Source organism: Pholcus phalangioides, unplaced genomic scaffold (assembly GCF_987345545.1).
Source record: "Pholcus phalangioides strain wild (caught in Gottingen) unplaced genomic scaffold, Ppha-v1.0 ptg000011l_1, whole genome shotgun sequence".
NCBI classification, from domain to species: domain Eukaryota; kingdom Metazoa; phylum Arthropoda; class Arachnida; order Araneae; family Pholcidae; genus Pholcus; species Pholcus phalangioides.
The window spans coordinates 54,177,795-54,203,637 of NW_028301604.1; the positions used below are offsets into that span (position 1 = coordinate 54,177,795).

Genomic DNA, 25,843 nt, shown 5'->3' on the forward strand with positions numbered 1-25,843 from the left:
CTATCGTAATATAGCAATTATTTAAAGGTAATAATTAATATTTAATGAGAAATAATTAAAGGATGTTTTAGAGTTTAAAAAAAGTTCCACATAAGTAAACATAATTTTTCAATATAAAATTGCAAACAATTCTGAATAAAAACTTACCCAAATGTTCTACAAATATCTAAAAATAGTTTTTATTTAAAAATCTTGTAAAATTTGCTTTCGTATGGTAACTTCAAAACACATTTTCGTACAGAGCAACACCAAAAGGTTTGTAATGAGTTTGAGTTTCTTTCCTTAATCTTTTTCCAGTTTCTACCTTTTTTGATTTGCTCAGTTGCTCTTTCTCATCTAAAATGAATAATTTTGTAAAATATTTACGTCCTAAAACATTTGAAAAAATAAGTTTTTTATGTACACAAAATTGTTTAAAAAGCAAAAATATATATTTACCGGTGCTATCCTTATCTGAGAACTGCGATTTTGAATCCTTTATACAAACTGGCTAGTATTCAGGATCAATCTGAATGATAACTCTGACAAAGAATTGTGTAGTAATATATACACTGCTGGCCACCGTAAATGCAACACCCTGAAGGAAGCATGCAAATAATATGAAATTTACAACATGCATTAGCGGAGGTGAGATATGCAAATGATTAGAATTTCATCGCAGACGCACATCACGCGCGCCTGTGGCGCCACTTCAAAGCGCTATTTAAGGCTTGGAGATTTCGACGACTTGAAGTACGGCAATTGTGTTTTTCTTGTGGTTTTTTCAAAAAAACGATCAATTATGCCTCGTAGAAAACAGCGATCATCTTTTGATCAAGTATCAGAGTTCGACAGAGGAAGGATAGTGGCCTGCCGAGATTGTGGATTATCTTTCAGGGAAATCGGTAGTCGTGTTGGACGAAACCAAACAACTGTAATGCGAATATGTGATCGTTGGATGCAGGAGGGTACGACGGACCGACGTGTTCGATCGCATCCACCTCAGTGCACCACTTCACGTGATGACAGGCGTATTGTGCGTATGGCAGTGACGGATCGCTCAGCCACATCACGAACCATAGCACAGCACATTCAGTCTGTACCGCATCATCCAGTGTCTGCGCGTACCTTTCGATGCCGTTTACAGCAGAGTGGTCTGTCCGCAAGACGTCCATTGCTTCGTCTACCCTTGATGCAGAACCACAGACGTCTCCGCCGCCAATGGTGCGATGAAAGAAGGATGTGGACGGCACAATGGAATGAAATTGTCTTTACTGATGAGTCACGTTTCTGTCTGCAACACCACGATGGTCGGATTCGAGTCTGGAGAGACCGTGGAGAGAGGATGCTGAACAGCTGCGTTATGCACCGCCACACTGGTCCTGCACCGGGTATTATGGTATACGGCAGTATTGGATATCACTCTCGCACTCCTCTAGTACGCATTGCCGGTACTTTAAAAAGCCAGCACTACATCTCCGAGGTGTTGGAGCCAGTTGTCCTTCCTTACCTTCAGGGCTTGCTCACAGCCATATTTCAACAGGATAATGCGCGACCACACGTGGCACGCATTGTCCAAAGGTTCTTCGTCAATTGCCAGATTGAATTGCTTCCCTGGCCAGCTCACTCTCCGGATCTTTCGCCGATAGAAAACATGTGGTCCATGGTTGCTCAACGATTGACCCAGATTACACCCCCAGCTGCCACACTAGATCAACTTTGGCAACGCGTGGAAGCTGCTTGGTCTGCTGTACCCCAAGAACACATCCAAAGTCTCTTTGAATGAATGCCGAGGCGTGTGGCAGTGGTGACCTCCAACAATGGCGGCTACTCTGGCTACTGATTTTGGCAGGAACCACACTTCACAGAAGTCTATAAATTTAATCATTTGATGCTTGGTCAACATGTTATCGCAACAATATTTATTTTGTAGATATCTCTTGTCTTTCTTGGTGTTGCAATTTGGGTGGCCAGCAGTGTATATCAAAGATCAGCCTAATCATCTGATAAGTCAATCATTTATGAGACATCGCGAAACACAGCAAACATGGCTACCTTACCTAGGAAGACATATTTCAACTATACTTGCTTCTACATCTTTTCATAATGCTAGATTCTTTGGTTGTCATCTAACTTTTTTTTAACTAGAAGATTTATAGATTGTTTAAAAACACTGGGAACACACATATTCAGCTATTTTATAGCTGCGAGATTAAAAGTTAAGACCTGAAAGTGTTAAGGGGAATTGCGAATAGATAAATAAGCTCAGGTAAATACAATTGTTTTCAGTATTGAAATGCTATTCAACTTTGTTATTCAATGCCTAATTCATCTTAACACACTCCGCTCTTGCACTTCCAAAAAGTATCTCCAGAGAAGCTGGTTTAGGGAGGAAAAAAATAGGTTTTTTTAAAGATCTTTTTGTTCTCTTTAACAATTTTTTTTGATTGACTTTCATTGAATGTTCCAGAATGCTCCAGAATGTTCTGGCTGCCCATTTCTGTTCACCTATATCTGTTGTCTACATCAGGTTTCCCAACGTAAAGTTTCTTGCAGAGCCCTTGATAGTTATAAGGCAGTTCCGCTGAACCTTTGATGTTCTACAGTACTCAAATATTTGAATATCTAAAAAGTGTCCCTACTGCCGTCCTAACATCATAGTTCCAGGGCAAAATAACGGGGCCTAGGTGGCAGCACTTTAATTTACATATTGTTATAAATCATTGTACCAGATCTTCTCTTCACTTTTTAGGTCCCTGCATGATCTTTACTAAAGAAGTGAGTCTGGCAGGGACTCGATGATTCTCATCGGATGGGATTCTATTTTTTTTTTTTTGGACCACAAATGTATAATAGAGGGGGCCCTGCTGTGGGATGAGGGTTCCATGGGCATATTCACGAATCAAGAGATTTGATTATAACCATCACCAGACGGAAAGCCCTGTGCAAGAACTGACATATAGCTTTGAATGAAATGATCATGATAATCATTGAACCATAGGGTGGTCATCTGAGTTCTTGATGAATATCGGGGGCAAAATAAAGCATCTATCTCCAATTGTTTAAGTGAACACTATGATCCCCTACAAGGGTAGGGTTGGCAGGGCTCTAGTACGAAGGTCTGGGACAAACCTTTTTTTTTTTTTTTTACTTATAAATTCACTACAGAGAAAGACCCCATTGAATATCTGTCTTAGTGGCTGAGAGATGCTCGCAGTTAAAAAGGAAAAATTTTATTCTTACCTGAAATGAGCCCTTTAACTTTTTCCGAATAGCAGGCACATTACCCTTTTATTTCACCTGCACAGGCCTGTTTCTCTGCTCGCAGAATTTTGATATTTGTGCAGAGTGACAAAATAACATGCTGCCATATGCAAAATACAGGGAATTTTTTCTGCCCAGCAAAAAACTACTGAAGTATTCCCGGACTCTAAAGTCCATATTTTGTTGCATTATTTTTTCATGTGGAAAGTTTCTTTCTCGCGTACTTTTATCTTTAACTAATAAACGGATAAAAATAAAATTTCATCAACAAAAATATGCCTTCTAGAAAATCTTAAACAATTATACAGTACAGTATTATATCGTGTGAGAAAATTAATGAACTAGAACTTCTTCCCCGCCACCTATCAAATAAAACTTAAAATTCTTAGATTGAAATTAGAGCACGAATTGATTTTGATTATGCTGCATGAAAAAAGTAATATACAATATTAATATTTTTTTATAAACAATATCAGTTGGATTATTAAATTTGCCTCCTGAATTTTAAGTTATTTGTATATGGTAAAATGTTAGTGAAACTCAATATTTATAATTAAAATCACTTTGCGAGTTTTACTAATGTTCTTTTACCTCACACCAATAACAAATGTTAAAATTTTGAGGCAAACTCTAATATTTTATAAGCAGTAATATTAAATTAACTAATACCATATATTATTGTTTTTAATGAAAATCTTGTTGTGCTAATTTTAGTTAAATTTTTTAAGTTTTATTTCATGGGTGGTGGGTCAGGTCAATACCTTCTAAAGCAGAAGGCCTGCCCCCGAGATTCGTGACGTCATCGAATTCCGTCCTACGAAACCTATCTTCCCTGTAAGATCGTTTTCCAGCACCACACTAACGCTGATGTGTTATAACACATCGACCCACGTTGCTATATTTTTTCTTAATGTTATATAAAAAAAAGAGGCTAAATTATTAAAGACTTGCACTCAAATAGACAAGTTTATACTTATAATTCATTACTTCCAAGTATCAATTAGGGCCAGAGTTTTGATAAAAACTTAATATTTGAAAAAAATTACCTCTTGACCTCAAAACTTCCCCAAGAGCATTAATTTTTCAGAACTTCATTTCTGTTGACTTTAACCAAAAAAATATCCATTGAATACCAAAAGAAAATTGAGACCAATTCAACTATATACTATCCTTTATTTCTCAACACATACAATATATATTTTAAGTCATTTATAAAAAAAATAAATATGTAAAAGGAACTTTTCGTGAAATAAATATAATAAATAACGTGAGACTTATGAGTTCTTGATGAGAATATTCTCTTGTTATTTATAATATATAGTTACATATAATATCCTTGAGAACATTCTCTGGAAGGACTTTCATAAATTACTGGGATTTTCATGTAGAAAATAATTATTCTGAAGTTATTAATAATAGTGCTTGCAGAGAGAATATTCTTCAGTTACCAAAATCTTTCCAGAGAGTATCAAGAATATATGTAATAACATGTATTACAATAATCTTGATAAATAACTTGAGAATATTCTCTAGTAATTTATAATAGTTGTCTTTTGAGAGAATATTTTCTGTCCCTGTCTCTCCTCCCGTCAAGATGGGAATTAAAAAAATTAAATTTAAAAGAAAAATGAATATTCTCGATTATTCTCCAATTTTTACATCCAGAATAATATTGATAATATTCTCATTCTCCGAGAATATTCTCACCTCGTATCTCTAGATTAAAGTAGTAAAAATCAAAAATAGTGCTTTTTTGAAAATGTCACCACTTTTTTTTTTCATAAAATTTATTGACAATAATTTTCCTTTAAAAGTGCATTTTTATTTGAAGGTTCTTTAGAAATACGTCACAAAAACTCCACAGAAAATTACCCCCTCCCACATACTAAAACTTACCTCAAAGATATATTGTTAGTACCTGTCTATATTTCCCAAACCTGGCTTTTGAATACGTATTTGTACATATTTTCCAGTTAAAACATGGAAAACCTAATTCATCAATACAGTATTTTGTAATTTCTAAAGAACTCAAAGTTGTTCATCATAACGCACTGCAAGTCTATTTCGAAAATGCCCCTTCTGTACCAATCACTGAAAACGTAGATTAATTTTAAGAATTATATTATGAAGCAACATGTGATCTATGGTCAAGAAGGCCAAAACATGAACCTCACGAAATTTATAGGCAGGACGAAATTCTATTTGAAAAAAAACCCTCAGTTTTTTTAATACAGCCAGCTTTTCTGATAATTTTAATCAGATACACTATCAGGGCAAAAATGGTCTGGCCCTATATGTTGAAGGGCGAGGATGAACATGGAAATTTATATGGGGACTAATAGACAAACCCAGTATTTTGTTATTAATGCAATTAATTATCAGTTGCAATGGCTACAACAATAAAGCCAATAACATCCGAAGTGGATCACACAATTTTGAGAATTACATTATGAAGCAACGAGCCATATATGTTCAAGACAGGTAAACTATGTATCTGACCAAATTTATATAGACATGGGAAAAATTCTAGTTAATATTCTATGATTATACACTACTCTCACGTTGGTATCAATATAATCATCACTCAAATATTTTAAGTTGTTTTGTGTATTGAGAAATCTTAATTTATATGGAAAAATAAATTGACATTTTTTTAACCTAATAGTCTAGCCCAGATATAATTCCACCACCCCTGTCCCAAAGAATTTTGGTATTATAACAGGTAATATGGTTGGAATAGTGTTTCAGAGGGGGCTTCATTACATAAATTCACACATTTATAATGAAACACTTTGTCTTCTTAGTTATTCTATAAATATTTCAACACTCATTTAATTTTAAGGGAAAATTCATGAAATTTTAAAAACTGTGCATCAGTACTTGAATATTTCTTGATATAAAACTTGAGACACATATTTTACACTTACCTTTGAAGTTTATTTTAGTTCTACATTACATTGTAATCCCAGTATAGATGTGTGCACTAATCATATTTATATCAAAAATTAAAAAAAAAAAATCACCCTGGCGAATAGGGTTGGTTTGACTGATATTTGAGTGACTATTGTATAACATCTTTACAAACTTTGTGATTTGACTGGTGATGGTGGTGCCTGCTTGGTTTCACTGCAAATTAAGGTTTTTGTAAAAAATGATATCTTTACCTAGAAAATGAGTTATACAGAGCTTGCTTTAAACTCTCGTGTAAATGACCACTGTATCATCATTTTTCTTGAACTGTTTCTCTCCTTAGGAAAAGGCTCAAATGTTGTGGTGGCATGTTTTTTTTTTCCAAGGCTAAAATTTTCATTAGCAATGACCGAACAGGCCCATTTATCCCGAAATTATCAACTTTTCTCTTTCACACACATCCATACACTTGCACAAAACACATATCTCCCCTTCTTCATAGGCCTATCTGGGCCCGTCTGTAGTCCCACAGTCAGCCCTTATGGAGCTGGCCAGTGGGAAAACTTTGATTCTGGTCTGGTGGTTCTATCCAGTCCTCACTCTTCTTGGGCGCTCAGCAAATTCGCATGATTCTGGTCTCATCCCATGATACTGTCCAAGTCATACACACCTATTGACATGAAATAAAAGCATCATTGGACGTTTGAATTTTTTCAAAATTTGTGAAATTTAGCTGAAATTATAACATTGAAAAAAATTTAGAATTTTCATTGCTTTGACCCTAGCAGATCTTACCAAGGGACCCAGTTTCAGGAGGGGGCATCAAATAATTATGTGATAGGAAATATTTTATTTCAAGTTCCATCACAAAGGCTCCAATGAGAAATATTAGAGTGGGATCCACTAAAAATTTTATAGAACCCCGGCTCCTGGATGTGAGGTGGCGGCAAATGAAATATATTTTCTGTAATTATTCTAAATTCCCTCCAACTGTTTATTCTTCAAAAACTTCTTACGTTTAAGGATAACATAAAAAAAAAAATAAATTCAAATAGCACAGTGCCAATTATCAATTAACTTAATAAAGCCCTATCCCTATGTAAAGCACTGAGTTTATGAAAATTGGGCTTATGAAATTAACTATGTTTGCAACAATAATATTAAAGAATATTCATCAATGCATTTCATGTAATAGTAAAAAATGAACTAACCTGTGTGATTTTATATGCAGCTGTACAGATAGGCCTATACTTCCTTCCACGAAGCTCGCTGGTGGCCGGATTAACTGTTGTTTTCTCCAACTTATTCTTTTTAAAGGGCTTGTGCAACAGTATTGTTTATTACCTTGCCCATAAATTAATAAAATGTTTAAAATAGAAATTTATCACTAAAAAACTGCGTGCACGTGAGTGCTTACTGTTGTCACTTGTCAATATGGCGGTCAGGGAAGAGGGAAGAAAAGCGGGGGAAGAATCGACGGGGGAAAAAACAGGCCGGAGTTTTAAGCCGGAGTGTGATGACTTCACAGCATCGAAAAATCGCGAGCGAAGGCTTCTTGCTCTAGAAGGTGTTGGTCAGGTTCCAGTTCATTGATGTTTCTCGCGTGTAATATAGGGTGATTCTAAATTCATTCTTTAAGAGGTGATGCAAGACACCAAAAAAAAAACAGGCAGTTTTGATCATGTGCAGTCAAATCTCAATAATAAAAAAGGGTGATAAAGGTCACAATAGCACTTCACCAAAAACTAATTTTGTATTTTTTCCGACGGATTTGTTATTTTCCAACAACCAATTCAATTGTTTTGGAGTTCGTTTTTTTTAATTGGTACACACACACACGTAAGTATCCCATCTAGGTTATGCTGCGCCAAACAATGATCAAGCCCTACAATGACTGGTGGTAGAATTTGTATTATCCAAGTTACACCATGAGAAGACCTACCATATTACGATACCCTGGTCACAAGCATTGGCGTAAGCAAGATCAACCTTTAGAGGGGGATACATTGGGTTTGGGGAGCGCAAGAGGAATCTCTTGGAGCAATTTTTTTTTTGAGCTATTAACCTTCAAAAGCATTTGAAATTAACAGAAATGGATAGATATCGGAAGAAAATTATATATACTGAATGTTATTTTAATTTTTCACAAAAATATTTAATTTTTGATCATCTTGGAGGGCACGGGTCCCCATGTTCTTTCCTGTATACGCTTCTGGTCACAAACATGTGAAATTTGGGATGTTACTTTGCTAGAAAATTTCACAGCAATGTATGAATAACAAGGTAGGAAAAACTTATCTTTATGTTACGCAACACATAACATGTAAGCAACATAACGTGGAAAATCGCAATTTTATTTAGGAAATTTTCTTGCAACATCTTAAATCATCGTTACCCCCCCTTTCCGGGGGTCATGATTAACACTTCGGGAACCACTATCAAAATAATAGAGGCGAAGAAAGAAACCTCTTTTCAGATTGTGTCGTACCTTAAGAGCAGCAAAATATTGTTAGTCTCGGGCAGTAGAATTTCTAGGACTGGCCCTGTTCAATGTTGATGGATATCTTAAGTTTTTGGAAAGTCAAGGTAAAAAGTTGGACTCCTATTCTCAATTATTCTTGGCTCTTAAAAAAAAAATTTTGAGTGTCACCTAATTTTTCTTTTGATTTGGTACTCATCATATTTAGACGAGTGTTTATGGGATGTACTTGGATCTTTTCCGCCCATTTAGAACGAAGTGATCTGAAAGCTTTGTTGCTTATAAATGATGCCTCTGCTTGCTCCTTAAAGCTCAAAAGATTATTGGATGAAGAGTTTGGTACTTGTCAATTTTTTGACACTAGTCATGAGTTCAAAGGTACCACAGTATTATGTTCTTCTGATACCTTCTGTGAAAATAATGTTTTTAACAAAGATCAGTGTAAATTTCAGTCATTTTAATTATACAGGATGATTATAAAAATAAATTTATGACCACCACAGGCAAATTGCTCAATCAGTTGACTTACAGTAAAAACTTCTAAGACAGCCACTCAGTGTTCCATAGAGAAATAGCAGTTTGCAGAAGTGACTGCTGAATAGAAGTTTTCAGCAGTCGCTTCTGCAAATCACTTCTTTTGGTGATACAGCAAAAAACAAATTCCTGGGAGGGAATTGAGGATTGCGTGTACAAGAGGGTTGGCTACTTTTTTTTAATGAGTTCATCAATTATGTGTGGTTTAACGTTTTATATCCTGAAAGTACCAGGTTAAATAATTTGAACTAATTGTTTCAAAAACTTTTTTGAATGACCTATCAAATAATTTGCAATGATAAATATTTATCATTGCATTTATACTCTTATTTTAATTTATAATTTTCTTATTCTACTTTTTATGTTGAATATAAAGGGTTAATTGGACTTGTAATTTTTTTTTATAGCATTGTCATCCAACGTAGCACTTGCTGTAACAAGTTATTTTAGCAGTCCTTTGATTATATTTGGCTATTTGAGATGGGAAAATGCAACATATTTTACTAAAGGTGTGCTTGCTATTCGAAAGTCTGATGGTATTGAGATTTGGAGAATACCTCTCCATTCTGTGGCAACATCGGTGTCGTGTAACTCTATTGATGTTAATAGTGATGGTGTGTATGATTGTTTAATAACTGGTAAGAACGGACTTTTAACAGCTGTGGATATTCAAAAAGGTAACTAAGATTTTAAATTATCAGAATAAAATAGAATATTTAATTTTTTTTTTCTAATGCAATTATGTTAAATATGAAAGTTTAATTTTTAAATATTTGCAGATATAGTTCATTATTTTTATTAAATGAAGTTAATAATTAAATTTTGATTTTAAATTTGTATATCTAAGGTTATGATGACATTAGCTGTTGCTCTCTTGTGTGTATATATATGTTTGGGGCGTATGTGACGGTTGCGGGAGTTAAATTCAAGACATACATACATTTTATCTTACATAAAAGGACAGACTTTATTTACACCACAAACTGACAATGAGTGATAGATCAAATAATGACATGATTGCGATTTGAGTGCGTACATCAACCACTGCTCTGGGGAAGTGAATTTCTTTTCCCACACGTGTTGGCAGCGACGGCACAGACTATCCCCCAGTGAGCGAGCAAACGCTAATGTAAGAAATACAAGATTGAGATTCACATATTGATGATACAAAAATTTAACAATGAAATAATAAGTAATGCACATATGTGTATAAATATATGCGACAGGTTAGAATTCAATATTTTGCAAATACAAATGAAAAATATGAATGTATGCAATGTAAACACATTTGTAACGATTTTAAAAAACAATGTAAAAACACGCGCGCACGTGAGAGAGGAATGTAAACAAACACTAGCAAGGATGCGATAAATAAATGACGCATATGCAAAAAAATGTAAAGGCATAAATACAATGTAAATGGGTGTAAAAACATGCAATTAAAAATAAGTTCATTTTCCAGAACAAGTTCTTTTCATCCATAACGAGTTTTCTATAGTTGACACTGGAGTTTATAGAACCAATTTAATTTGGTAGTTTGGTGACTGAAGGTGGTTCTGTCATCCCTTGTGAAAGCAGGTTTGATTCTGGCAATAGACTGAGATGGATTTACCATTCACTTTGATTACAAAAACTTTGTCGGGCCTTTGCACTACATGATATAGTCCAGTGTAGGGTGTATTTAATACAGGCCAAACTTTGTCTATGCTTAAGAACACATGAGAACAAGATTTTAAGGATGAACATAAATCTTGAAAGTATTCTTATGAGATGGAGAAATAGGTGATAAATTTCTCATAAGCAAAGACAGATTCGATGCATAGGTAGTGTCTGGCGCCAGGGCCGTCTTAAGATTATCATGGGCCCTGGGCCAATTGATTTTTCTGAAGCCCTACCAAACTTCTCAAATTTCAACCAGATCTCATTTTTGTGAGGTCCCATTTCGCTTGAGGTGCCCAGGTGGGCCCATGCCTTAAGACGGCACTGTCTGGCGCAGATTTAGACACCTCGCAAAAAGTAGGTCTGATGGCAATCGAAGAGTGGTTCCGTACACCAGTTTGGCACAGGTAGCTTGAAGATTCTCCTTGAAAGCGGATCGTAGACCCAGGAGGACTATGGGAAGCGATTCTGACCATTTCGTATTGTCGTGAGCACTTTTTAGGGTGCAATGAAATCACTCGATCAGACCATTGGCAATCGGATGGTATGCAGTAGTTCATATGCGATCTGTTCCAATAAGTGTTGTGAGCTGCTGGAAGAGACTAGATTCGAATTGAGATCTGTGGTCATTTGAGGGACAACCAAAGTGACTGTTCCATGAATCAAAAAATGCTTTGCAGATGGTTTAGGCACATGTCCGGTATCTGTGTTACTTCGGGCCATCTTGTAAATCTATCGTGGTGACACAGTTGATGTTCCCATTTGGTTGATAAGAACCTATGTGCACCTGAGAAAAACGAGGGTCGGGAAGTGCGGAGGTGCTTTTGTGTGTCACTGGATTTTAGACTTGGATTTTAATTTTTTTGCAAAATTGCACTATACTCTCGACTTGGGGGGGGGGGGGGTTAGAACCTCAAAACCTCGCTTTTGCATATGCCAATGATTGGCACGAGCAGAAGGATGACTTTATTTTTGGCCTTCGAGAAATTTTATTAATGGATGTAATGAATCGGCTGCTTTCAGAATAAAACATCGATAATTTTTTGGTATGTGTAATTTTCATTGAAGTTGTGTCAAGGTCGTTGGCTGTGGATAATCCAAAATACACTGAACACTCAATCTGTCAGTTGTTTTCCACTCAATGCTTGTTTTCTTGGTTCAATGCTGCCTGTAGATAGCCAGCATCCAAGGAAGTCTGGTCTCTTTACCAAAGTTGTACTTGAAGACATTGATGCAGAGTCTATATTCTTGAAGTCTGTTGAAGAGTCTTGATGATGGATGTGTTCATCAGGATCTTTTGATGCAATCAGGATGTCGTTGATGAATGCGTAAACTCCAGGAAGTCCTCTGGTCATTTCATCTATGAATCGCTGGAAGGTTGCAGAAGCGGTGCACAATCTGAACTGCATCCTAGTGCTTTCGAACAATCCGAAAGGTGTGCATATTGCTATTTTATGGATATCCTCAGGATTGATTGGGATCTGATGGTAGGCTTTTACGGGATCCACATGGCTGAAAATATTTACCATGCAGTTCAGCAGTAAAATAGAGTACGCATGGGATGGGATATTTATCTTTTAATGTTTGTGTATTTAAAGCACTGTAATCTCCAGCAGGTCTCCATTCCAAGGTATCTTTTTTTGGAACCATATGAAGGGGTGATGCATAATTACTCCTTGAAGTCCCAGTAGCAGCATGTTATGGAATTCAGATTTTATTTGTAATCTGTCTGGAGCTAACCTACCAAAGAATGAATGCCAGAACTTTGCCACTAGACTTATCCCGTTGCCGAGATCTCTTCCAGCCATGCTTCGTGGCAAAGTCTAGAACACTTTATTTTGTGTAAAAAAAAAAAAAAAAAACATATAAAATTTTTACAATTTATTTTCCCTGGACAATTATGTACTGTCGCAATTAACAAATTTTGTGATTACTAAACCCAGAAACTTTCCAACTCCTAATCCCATCTCATCTGTAAAGTAATTGAGGGCCCCCTATATGCCATCTCATCTGTTATCTTACACTTGACATATATACACAGGATACAAAAAGAAAAAAATGAGAATCTTATTGTGTGTGTGAAATAAAAAAATATATCCACATCGAAGCGAGTCATCTCGCTTAACCTTATTGGTGACAAATTGGTTTAATAACTTGCGAACTAGAAGCCAGCATTAGTTTTATTGGGTTGAGTTCACTCACTCCGGTGGATTTAATGAAAATATACAAAATAGAAGTATTTTGCGGGGAATATATACAATTAAGGATCACCCGTGCCATCTCGCTTAGCACCTTATTCAGTGAGCAACATGAATATGACAATATGAGTACGTATGTTGTGGACAAACTTGAATAGAGGAAAGAAATACACATACATATGTGTGTGTGTGTGTGTGAGAGAGAAAGAATATAATCTATCTATATATCTGCCAAGTCTCGAGTCATCTCACCCTAACCCTATTTTGGTAAGCAATGTGGACTTGTTTAGAAGACACCAACGATTAAGGCAAATACACAAAAAATAATAAAAGTCCTAATGCATTTCAACACCAATGGGTGCCGTCTTCAGAGGAAAAATTTAACTACTAGTTTTGCTGACAGTTTCCCATTTGGGTTAAATACCAAATCGTCACTCTCTGTTGCTCAGCGGAAGAAGTACGTCTGTTCACTTCAAACGTCGTGGTCAGAATGAAGCTGTGAGCCTGCGTGAGATACTAATGCAGCGTCCTGATTGGACATTTGCGGAATAGTGCTATCCGATTGGTCCATTCGAATTTTCTTAGAATTCCTGCTCGAAATGAATTTAAGCCATGGTGTTCACAGCCTCTTGAAAGGTCTTAATGCAGCTTTGAAGGTGTTGCGATCGGTGGTGTGGATTTATTATCCTTTACTAGTATATTTTTGAAGGCCCGAATATATGTGCCTTCGTAGAAATCTAGATCAACTGTGGACTTGACTTTGTGAAAAACTCTCGCTTCATGAAATTTGAATTTATGGCCTTCTTGCCAACAGTGAGCGGCGATGGTAACACAGCGAGCGTGTTCATTTAATCTTGCTTTTATGGGTCTCCTTGTCTGTCCTATATAACCAAGAGAGCAATCACCACATGGAATGTAATAAATGCCCCATTGTTTATTCTGCGGTATAGCATCTTTAGGGGGCATGAAACCAAAGTTTTTAGTGGGTACGTCTATGGTTGTTAGATTAAACTTTTTAAGAATCCGCTTGATCTTCAGTGAGAGTATTGGATCGTAGGGTATGACTACACTTTCTCTGAGTGGTCTCTCTGTAATATTTTCTAGAGTAGTTCCTCGTTCCGGTTTCAAGACTCCAGGGTGAACAAAGACAGCCTGAGACATATCATATCCAACATTTTGGTGGATAACGAGCGAAAGAACAACAAGGTGGTCACTGTAGGCTACTCACCGGACGAACGTCGAAGCATCAAACAACTGCAAAATGATAATATCTTAATATCTAGAGCAGATAAAGGTGGGCAAATTGTGATAATGCCTGAAGAGCAATATTCGGATGTGATGACATCACATATTTTGAGTGGTCCTTATAAAGAATTGAAGAAAGATCCATCTGATTCTCACTTGAGAAAATTGAAAGAAGTGGTAAAAACCAGTGTCTCTCTTCCCGAGCATGCAAAAAAGAGCGTAATTCCATCAAATGCCATTTCGTCACGGATCTATGGCCTACCCAAAGTGCACAAACCAACACTATCTCTCCGCCCTGTAGTCTCTAACATTGGCACAGCGTCATACAAGCTTGTTAAATTCCTTGTCCCAATTCTCTCTCCACTCACTAAGTCAAATAATAATACAGTTAGAAATTCATCTAGCTTCGCTCAGATAATATGTACAATTGAACCCAAACAGCTCAACATGGTGTCTTTCGACTTAGTGTCAATGTTTACGAACATTCCCATAGGTGGTAGTATCGGTTGTCTAGAAAGACTACTTAAAACCCATAATTTTTCACAGCCTGAAGTAGAAAAATTTGCAATCTCACCTTCACATGTATCTCACAAACAGTCTTCAGTTTCGATAAGTTTTACACCCAGACAGATGGTCTAGCAATGGGCAATCCCATCTCGCAGATTTTATGCGATATATATATATATGGACGACTTTGAGAGTAAGCTATTGAACGTTGTGCCCTTCTCATTTTATCGAAGATACGTGGACGATACTTTTGTGCTTTGGGACGGCTCTAAAGATGACTTGGAACAATTGTTACTCGTTATGAATGACAGACCCTCACGTTCAGTTCACAGCCGAATTTGAAACTAACAATGAACTTTCTTGGACGTATTAGTAACGAAACAGAAATCACAGTTCCAAACCTCGGTCTATCGTAAGCCTTTCGCAGTCTCATTACCACCTCATTTCAGATCTTGCCATCCCATGCAACAGAAACTTTCGTCTTTTTGCACCTATGTAGCGAGAGCATTTAACATCTGTTCAGATCGGAACACTTTAGACCATGAACTTGAAACCATCAGAGCAATTGCGATAGACAGGGGGTTCAACACCAAGATCGTTGACGAATTAAGTAGAAAGTTCTTGAAACCGGCACGAGGAACTACTCTAGAAAATATTAGAGAGACCACTCAGAGAAAGTGTAGTCATACCCTACGATCCAATACTCTCACTGAAGATCAAGCGGATTCTTAAAAAGTTTAATCTAACAACCATAGACGTACCCACTAAAAACTTTGGTTTCATGCCCCTAAAGATGCTATACTGCAGAATAAACAATGGGGCATTTATTACATTCCATGTGGTGATTGCTCTCTTGGTTATATAGGACAGACAAGGAGACCCATAAAAGCAAGATTAAATGAACACGCTCGCTGTGTTACCATCGCCGCTCACTGTTGGCAAGAAGGCCATAAATTCAAATTTCATGAAGCGAGAGTTTTTCACAAAGTCAAGTCCACAGTTGATCTAGATTTCTACGAAGGCACATATATTCGGGCCTTCAAAAATATACTAGTAAAGGATAATAAATCACACCACCGATCGCAACACCTTCAAAGCTGCATTAAGACCTTTTCAAGAGGCTGTGAACACCATGGCTTAAATTCATTTCGAGCAGGAATTCTAAGAAAATTCGAATGGACCAATCGGATAGCACTATTCCGCAAATGTCCAATCAGGACGCTGCATTAGTATCTCACGCAGGCTCACAGCTTCATTCTGACCACGACGTTTGAAGTGAACAGACGTACTTCTTCCGCTGAGCAACAGAGAGTGACGATTTGGTATTCAACCCAAATGGGAAACTCGGTCCGCGAAACTAGTGGTTAAATTTTTCCTCTGAGGACTGCACCCATTGGTGTTGAAATGCATTAGGACTTTTATTATTTTTTGTGTATTCGCCTTATTCGTTGGTGTCTTCTAAATATTCTTGGGCAAAGTGGATCAACTCTTCAATGTGGACTTGGTTTAAATGGGGGATTGTCTGGAGAGAGCCTTAGCTAAGGATCAGCTTGGTGTTTTGGTTGACTCGCTCTGGCTGGTTATATTTATATTAAAAAAAATGTGTGTGTTATATGAAACCATTCGTGTATGTCGCCCCGCCCTGTGATGTTATAACGTTTACATCATTGTAACAGGAATGTCTTAAAAATTCTTGTTCGGGTCTCGTTAGTACATGCTATATCTTGTACATGTAATGGTCATGTATTAGTAGTGGCAGTGATGTGGATATGATTTTGTTTTATCCATTTGTTTTTTTTCCCCTTTATTTTTGTAACATTTTAAAATATTTTATAAATCTGGTGGACAATTTTTTTTTTTTTTTTTATTGATTTGGTGTGTATATATCTGACAGGGCTTGCAATCCTTGCTGCTGTGTTTTTGTTTTTGAGTGAACTATTGTTTTCGGAATATTTGTACATGTGTAGATGTTTTGTAAATTTGCACTCTGTGGCATAGTGAACAGGAGTACCCACCATACCGCAGGCACATTTGTCTGTTCATCTGTGTTTCCGTTCATGCAGATATATAGGGAATGGGCCGTGTTCTGTTATGAAAATAGTAACCTCCCTATTCCAGTTTAGTGTGTTGTATGTGACTCGAGGGACAATTTTGTGCACTTTCTTAGCTGTTGTGTGTGTTCTTTGGTCCCAAATTTGCTGACATTTCTGGAGGATTGCTTGTTTCATTTGTCGCTTCAGGAGCGTTAATGGGAAAGGGTTATCAAGTTTATTATCACAGTTGATTGCAGCTTTGGCTAGAGTCTGCTCTCTTGTTTCCAAGATTACCTAAATGGGCCTTGGTCCAACCTAGGAAAATTTTTGGGTTATTTAATAGACGGCGCTTCAATACACATACTATCGTGTTTCTATTTGTTGGATCTCGAAGTGCTTGAAGGGAGTAGCAGCTATCAGTTATTATTAGAATTCGTTCTTTTGCTCCCGCTGCGTATTGTGTTGCTGCTTCTATCACTATCAATTCTGCTTGAAAGTTACTATTGTTTTTATCTAGCACTGCTTGCCACGTTTGCTTTTCTGTATTGTTTGTGTATATACAATAGGCTGCCCCGACGCCTTCATCGGTTTTGGAGCCATCTTCTGTATATATGGGTGTTTGCTAGTTTTATATCATGGCCGTTAATCGAAATTTGATTGGGGGATAGTTGAGCAGGAGGAGTGGTGGTGCCAGCCATGCTCCTGTGCTTCAAAGTTATTGGGGTCAAAGTCTAGAAGTTCTGGTTGAAGGTTTAGGAAAAACATTACTGCGTTTGTGTAGACTGCTTTTATTTGGTACTTCAGGTGTAGTGAGCAGTTGCCTGTGATCACCTGGAGTCCAATCGTGGCTGTTGTGTCAGAGGCTTCGGTTATTGTTAAAAGAAATTTCCTCTGTGCACTATCTAGGACCTGTTGTTTTTTGGTTGGATGCTTATATCAAGCTGAGGCGCCATGGGCTAAGAATCTCTCAACTACCGTCTTGTAGATGGTGTTCCTAATGCTTTGTGAGATGTCCCAGGATTTGCCTGTTATTTTAGTTAGTTTAAGATGGAAGCAAATAGCTTTCAGTTTACAGTTATTATGAGATTCCCAGCTGAGGTCTTTTTGGATGGTTACGCCTAAATATGAGACTGTTTACACATTGAATATTTTTATCATTAATTTTGATCCTGGGGATATTTATTTTTTGTGAAACATTGTGTTTTTTCTGTTGAGATTTTCAGATTATGTTGGCTGTACACCTTGATGGATGATGAAGTTGCGGTTGCAAACGCTTGAACAGGCTGTTGCATGTGCTGAGAGCCTTGCTGGCAAGATCGAAACATCACTTCCGTATCAACGAGGAAAGATAGGTTCGTTTTCGTGTCTTTTACGAACAGGCGACATGATGTAGGTGGCAAAGAGAAAGTTACCCCTACTCTTTTCTGAGCTTGTTCCCCAAATATTTAGAAAGCAACACATTTCGTGGCATTGGTGCTGAATTGTCGATGATACAAAGCCGAACACTCTGCGTGATTTTTCGATCTGTCTACACTGTCGCGGGTAGTGATTTCAGTATGGGTCAGACTTCAACCCTCGGGAAATTTCGTCGATTCGCAGATGTAGCTTTTTGATTTCCGACAACAAACATTCCTCTGTGTAATTCGCGGAAGAGTTAGAACAGGCACTTACCGCTTGTGGTGTTACGTCCATGACACAATCATCGATGTCGGCCGCTTTGTCCAACGTGGTGTGACCGCAGACAGGATGGGTTGTACAGATGTCTGTAAATGCTGGAGAAACAGTTCCAACAAGAGTTCATCCTGTATGTGATTCGGCACCATGCCGCATAATACATAAAAGTTCACTTGGGTAATGATTACCAAGTTGTTCCCCACTGAGAAGTTTCTATACATCTTGCTGTGATGATTCACCACTGCGCTTGATCAAATACAATTCCATATGTGTCTGTAGGAATCGTTTGCCATTGGATTCGGGATGACATTGCAGATGATGAAAGCGGCTTCCGGTAATAGATGGGCCACGATGTAGTTGAATTTTGTGCGGCTGTCCATTACCGGTTTTGGAATCCCCAGTTTCCCAGTACTTTATTAATTATTATTGTATCATGTATTCACATTCTATGATAATCTACCTGGATTTAAAACAAGTGTTTGATAACGTTGATCTAAGTATACCAACACAAAAGTTACATAAAGCTGGTGTTCGAGGAAGTATTCTGGAATGGTTCAAAACCTATTGTAAAAGACAACAGGCAGTCCTCTTAAATAAGCGAATACCTACAGGTTCAAAAGAATGTCCCTCAGGGATCAGTTTTGGGTCCTTCATTATTCTTGATTTATATTAATTACTTCTGTTTGCTGACTCTGAATGGACAACTTATATTATTTGCTGATGATACAGATCTTTACGTGCAAGATGACAACTTTGAGAACCTTATAGAAAAAACAAAGCGACGTCAGATACATGTGTTTTCAGTCATCCACTGATTAAAACTCTAATTAAACGTACACAAAATCCAGTATCAATGCATTAAAACAAGAAACAAACTCTAATTTCGAGATCTCCATTATAATACACACTTGCCACCGAAAAACAAAACGGAACTGCAATTGTAATGAAATACAAAGAGTGCACCAATATGAATACTTAGGAGTTACTATACTGGATGATTTAAAATGGAACTTGCAATGGGATAAATTAACTAATAAAATCTGATTTTATATACGCTGAAGAGCCAAAAAACTGGTACACCTGCCTAATATCGTGTAGGGCTGCCACAAGCCCGCAGAAGTGCCGCAACACGACTTGGCATGGACTCCACTAATGTTTGAAGTAGTGCTGGAGGTAATTGACACCATGAATCCTGCAGGGCTGTCCGTAGGAGTAAGAGGGGGGTGGAGATCTCTTCTGAACAGCACGTTGCAAGGCATCCCAGATATGTTCAATAATGTTCATGTCTGGGGATTTTGGTGGCCAGCGGAAGTGTCTAAAGTCAGAAGAGTGTTCCTGGAGCCACTTTGTAGCAATTCTGGACGTGTGGGGTGTCGCATTGCCCTGCTGAAATTGTCCAAGTCTGTCGGAATGCACAATGGACATGAATGGGTGCAGGTGATCAGACAGGATGCTTACGTACCTGTCAGAGTCGTATCTAGACGTATCAGGAGTCATATATCACGCCAACTGCACACACCCCATTCCATCACAGAGCTTCCACCAGTTTGAACAGTCCCCTGTTGACATGTAGGGTCCATGGATTCATGAGGTTGTCTCCATGGGATCCAGAACTTTTGTCCCCGACATCTCGCCCCTGGAACGTTTCGTCCCTGTTACATTAGGCCCCCGGAAATTTCGCCTCTGACGCGTTTGGCCCCCGAAAAATTCACACCTGACATTTCACCTGCCCTGAACGTATGAGTGATTGGCTGTATGAGTGACCGTGTGAATGATCGATTGACCAAGTGAGTGAAATGAACTGTAGGAGTGCGTTAGTGACCGTACTAATGACTGAGCGAGTGGCAGAATGACTCGCCACGTGAGTGACCATATCAACTAGTGTGCAATTGACTTTATGAGTGAATGACCATATGAGTGACTGACCAAATGGCCGTATGAGTGAGCAAATGAATGACTGCATGAGCGACCAAGTGATTAACTGTATGAGTGATCAAGTGAGTGATAGTGGGATTGACCGTGTCAGTGACAAAGGGAGGAATTGAGCGATGGAACGTTTGAGTGAATAAGTGACTGACCGAATGAGTGACCAAGTGAGTGGCTAATTAAATACTGGTGTAAGTTTCCTAGTGAATAATTGAGTGTATGAGTGACCGAGTGGCTGACGGAATGAAAGACAGAGTGAATGCTTGAATGAATTTGCGAGTGACTGAGTGATTGAGCATATGAGTGATCAAGGGAGAGACTGAGTGATTAACCGCATGAGTGACCGAGTGACTGACCGCATGAGTGACCAAGTGAGTGACCAAGGGAGTTACTGAGTGATGGAACGCATAAGTGAATGTGTGACCAAGTGAGTGACTGCATGAGTGACCGAAAGATTGATAAAGTGAATGACCGTATGATTGACAAAGTGAGCGAGTGAGTGATTGACAAAGTGAGTGATTGACAGAGTGAGCGATTGAGTGATTGGCAAAGTGCGAGGGTGGAGTGTCTGCAAAGATGATCCTCCTCATCCCCTCCTTTTTTATAGGTGGTTACGTAGCACTGAGTGACCAAGTGACTCACACTTGGATTCTAAGAATTTAGAATTTTCAGTTTAAGCATAAAATATTTTTCCCAAATTTACGACTCACACCGGTGTGGTCACTCTCACTATCATTCATATATTCACTCATATGGTCAAGGTAAGCAAAATGACGGGGGGGGGGGGGGTCAATTTCCGATTCACTTGATTACTCACTGAGTAACTCATATGATCACTCACTGGGTCACTCATATGGTCAGGGGAGGTCAAATGTCTGGGGATAAATTTTCAATTCACTTGATCACTCATGTATTCATTCACTTGGTCACTCATGCGATCAGGGGAAGCAAAATGTCACGAGTAAATGTCCAACTCACTTGATCACTCATGTGGTCACTCACACCATCATTCATATGTTCACTCATAGTCACACGTACGATAAGGGCTGGCGAAATATCAGATAAATTTCCGATTTACTTGATTACTCACTGAGTCACTCATATGGTCACTCACTGGGTCACTGATATGGTCAGGACAGGCGAAATTCCTGGTGTGAAATGTCCGGGGCGAAATTTCCGGGGCTCAACTACTTAAAATCAACGTCTGGAAAAATACTATTTATTTTATTATACACAACTGGTAAATCTTAACAACTTGTTAAACGTTTTTCTATTGGACCACTAAAAGAAATAGATCCAGAAGTTGGACCGTCAAGGGCAACCATAACTTTCCTAAGAGGCAATTCGTTTAAATGAAGCAAACAAACCACTGCTTGTACTGGATGTTTTAAAGCATTTTCGAACAATGAAATTAATCCATTAGAGACTCCAGTATTTGCAGTAACATCACAACCAAGAGCTTTAATTTCTTGTCAATGCAGTTTTCTTTCATAAATTTTAATATTGATAACTGTCTTTTTCCCAGAGCCACTATTTAAGTTATGTGTCCTAAATATGTTGAACCTGGTTCTTCAATCAAAGATGTGTTCTCCTAGTAGTTTTCCTGACACATTTATCACTTAAAATTTCTTAACTCATTGTTTCATTATTTTGACCATCAAAATAGAGGGCAATTACACTGCTGGCCACCGTAAATGCAACACCCTGAAGGAAGCATGCAAATAATATGAAATTTACAGCATGCATTAGCGGAGGTGAGATATGCAAATGATTAGTATTTCAGCGCAGACGCACATCACGCGTGCCTGTAGCGCCACTTCAAAGCGCTATTTAAGGCTTGGAGATTTCGACGATTTGAAGTACGGCAATTGTGTTTTTCTTGTGGTTTTTTCAAAAAAACGATCAATTATGCCTCGTAGAAAACAGCGATCATCTTTTGATCAAGTATCAGAGTTTGACAGAGGAAGGATAGTGGCCTACCGAGATTGTGGATTATCTTTCAGGGAAATCGGTAGTCGTGTTGGACGAAACCAAACAACTGTAATGCGGATATGTGATCGTTGGATGCAGGAGGGTACGACGGACCGACGTGTTCGATCGCATCCACCTCAGTGCACCACTTCACATGATGGCAGGCGTGTTGTGCGTATGGCAGTGACAGATCGCTCAGCCACATCACGAACCATAGCACAGCACATTCAGTCTGTACCGCATCATCCAGTGTCTGCGCGTACCTTTCGACGCCGTTTACAGCAGAGTGGTCTGTCCGCAAGACGTCCATTGCTTCGTCTACCCTTGACGCAGAACCACAGACGTCTCCGTCGCCAATGGTGCGATGAAAGAAGGATGTGGACGGCACAATGGAATGAAATTGTCTTTACTGATGAGTCACGTTTCTGTCTGCAACACGACGATGGTCGGATTCGAGTCTGGAGACACCGTGGAGAGAGGATGCTGAACAGCTGCGTTATGCACCGCCACACTGGTCCTGCACCGGGTATTATGGTATGGGACGGTATTGGATATCACTCTCGCACTCCTCTAGTACGCATTGCCGGTACTTTAAAAAGCCAGCGCTACATCTCCGAGGTGTTGGAGCCAGTTGTCCTTCCTTACCTTCAGGGCTTGCTCACAGCCATATTTCAACAGGATAATGCGCGACCACACGTGGCACGCATTGTCCAAAGGTTCTTCGTCAATCGCCAGATTGAATTGCTTCCCTGGCCAGCTCGCTCTCCGGATCTTTCGCCGATAGAAAACATGTGGTCCATGGTTGCTCAACGATTGACCCAGATTACATCCCCAGCTGCCACACCAGATCAACTTTGGCAATGCGTGGAAGCTGCTTGGTCTGCTGTACCCCAAGAACACATCCAAAGTCTCTTTGAATCAATGCCGAGGCGTGTGGCAGCGGTGATCTCCAACAATGGTGGCTACTCTGGCTACTGATTTTGGCAGGAACCACACTTCACAGAAGTCTATAAATTTAATCATTTGATGCTTGGTCAACATGTTATTTACAAAATAAATATTGTTGCGATATCTCTTGTCTTTCTTGGTGTTGCAATTTGGGTGGCCAGCAGTGTATTCTTGAGGTGAGAGTTGAACCAATACCTTTATGATATTTCATCCTTTCCCGAAAAACCTTCAATTTATCAATTGCTCTGCCTGATTTTCTGGCATAACATTTAAATCCTGCAAAAGAGCACTTGCTAGCTGAGCTCCTGCTCTAATGGAAATGGATCTATGGTCACATGCCTTGGAAAAAAAAAAAACAGGTTTTCTGGCAGCCCTTGTTTCACTGAAACACTTGAACTTTCTGGCTTTTCTCATTGTGAAAGCATTTTACTATCAAATACTTTCATTGCTCAAATTCTCTGACATTGAATAATTTTCAATAACGTTGCCTTCATGTCTCAAAACTAGTCTTTGTTAGTAGGAGACTTTTTTTTCTATTTAGCTCTGTTTGGAAAGACTTTTCCTTTCTTTTATTACGTTTCTTGAGTTTTTTTACTCTCTAATGCATCATGACGTCAGATAAGCATAACCCTCGGGCTTCTTTTGTCATTCAAGAACTCTTGTTCCAATGGTGGCACTTTTCTTCGAGCTGGACACAAACAATTCTCTAAATCACTACATTTACAGGAACAAATATCAAAAAGGTTATTTAGAATGTCTGATTTGAAGTTTTCAAATGTTGTTTTGAATCTATTTGCCTTTTTTGTTACACCCTGATTTTTTTTGTATTTTCACATCGCTCGTGTAGCTTTAAAATCATAAAAACAATGTTTGTGCTTTAAACAGGAATGGAAGCCTTCTTCCAAAAAGCCACTCGCACTGCAATTACCTTTTTTTTTGGTTGACATCCCTGTTTTCAGTTGACTTCTCACCCATTCAAAATACTGTAGCACATCACCTTTAGTAGGCAAATTATTGATATCACTTATCAATAGGTTGGCCTATTATTGGTGCATCAGTAGTTTTTCTTGTAGAATAAGTTTTTTTTTTACTCATGACTATGAAAAACACCACACTGAATTCACCACTCACAAACTAAAAACTCGTTAACTATCAACGTACGATGCACATATACTTAACTTTAAACATAAGGTGTTGAGAGCCGACTGACAAAGGAAGTGAAGGTGATCATCAAGGGGTAGCAGAGAAGGAGTGGGAGAAGGATCGCGTGTCTCCCATGGCGCATGCGCGTTGCACTTGTCTCCACTCCTGCGTGGAAGTGACTTGACACCTGAGTGCAATATTCACCCATTACATAAAATATTCTCACTTTTTTCAAACGTTGTACTACTGTACCTAGACTATAGGTTGATTTCAGTTCCTTCATTTAAAGGATGGACTAAAAATTGAAAATATGTGTATATGGTAAAAAAAATTAAGGTCTCCATATAGATTCCAGGAGACTTAAAAGTTACATGACAGATGATTTTTTTTTTTTTTTTTTACTGTTAACTAATATTCTAAGCTTTACATTTTTGTACTTGATAACAGAAATTTGCTTTATATTTGTTTCTAAAAATTTAAAATCTACATTTTTGACAAAAATAACTTTAGGCCCATCCCGGGAGACCTAAATATTTTTCAATTTCACTGAAATTTTTTTTGGTAAATATGTGACCATCGACTTGAAATTTTGAATTTCAAAGTTTTTGTGATACGCCCTAATGTGTATAGGTTTTTGGTTTGACAAGTCAGTGAGGATGTGTTATTTGCTAAGCCAAAACTGCTGAAGCTATGAATAGAAAATGGGCAGTAGTTTTACTTCATGACATAAAGGCTCACTAAGAAGTGGTTTTAGAAATTTGACCTATAAGGGGATCTAAAAGGTAGATAATCACAGAGCCGAAACTGTTGAAGCTATAAATACAAAATTTAGTCTTAATTTTAAAACCCTTCATTAAAAAATAAAAATACAACCTCCTGGGAGGGTGGGGTTCAAGGGTTATATGAAAGCAATCATCGCTGAGCAAAAATCGCTGAATCTGTAAATATGAAATTTAGTCAGTAGTTTCATTTTATGATCTCAAGACTCATTAAAGACTTTCAAATTTCAATCTCTGAAGGGGGAATCGTAAGGCTGTTCAAAGGTTATATAGGGGTAATTGTGGCCAAGCCAAAACCGTTCAAACTATGAATATGAGTCTATTATATTTCATAATATACAAGGTGTTTCATGAAGGACCCTTAACTTTGAAAATAAATAACTCTGAAACGGTGATAGATAGATGATGAAACCGGTGGCATGTTTATTTATAAAACCATAAATCTGATACAGAAACCTCAATTTTAGTTACAAATTATGCCAATAGATGGCATTTATTTTCAAAATTATAGGGTGTTTCATGAAGGACCCCTAGGTACCCATTAAAATGAGTTTTCTGAAAATTCAACCTCTAAAAGGGTCGTGAGGCATTTAA

At 38.0% G+C, this 25,843-nt stretch overlaps 1 protein-coding gene across 3 annotated transcripts in view; it reads left to right on the forward strand.

Annotated features, from left to right (window-relative positions):
• LOC149080570 (uncharacterized) overlaps window positions 1-25,843 on the forward strand; it is a 106,048-nt gene that overhangs the window by 19,390 nt on the left and 60,815 nt on the right. For all 3 annotated transcript variants that reach the window (XM_089239704.1, XM_089239702.1, XM_089239705.1), the window contains one exon: window positions 9,574-9,843. In XM_089239704.1, coding sequence (XP_089095830.1) covers window positions 9,574-9,843 — 270 coding nt within the window. The remainder of the gene's footprint in view (window positions 1-9,573; window positions 9,844-25,843) is intronic.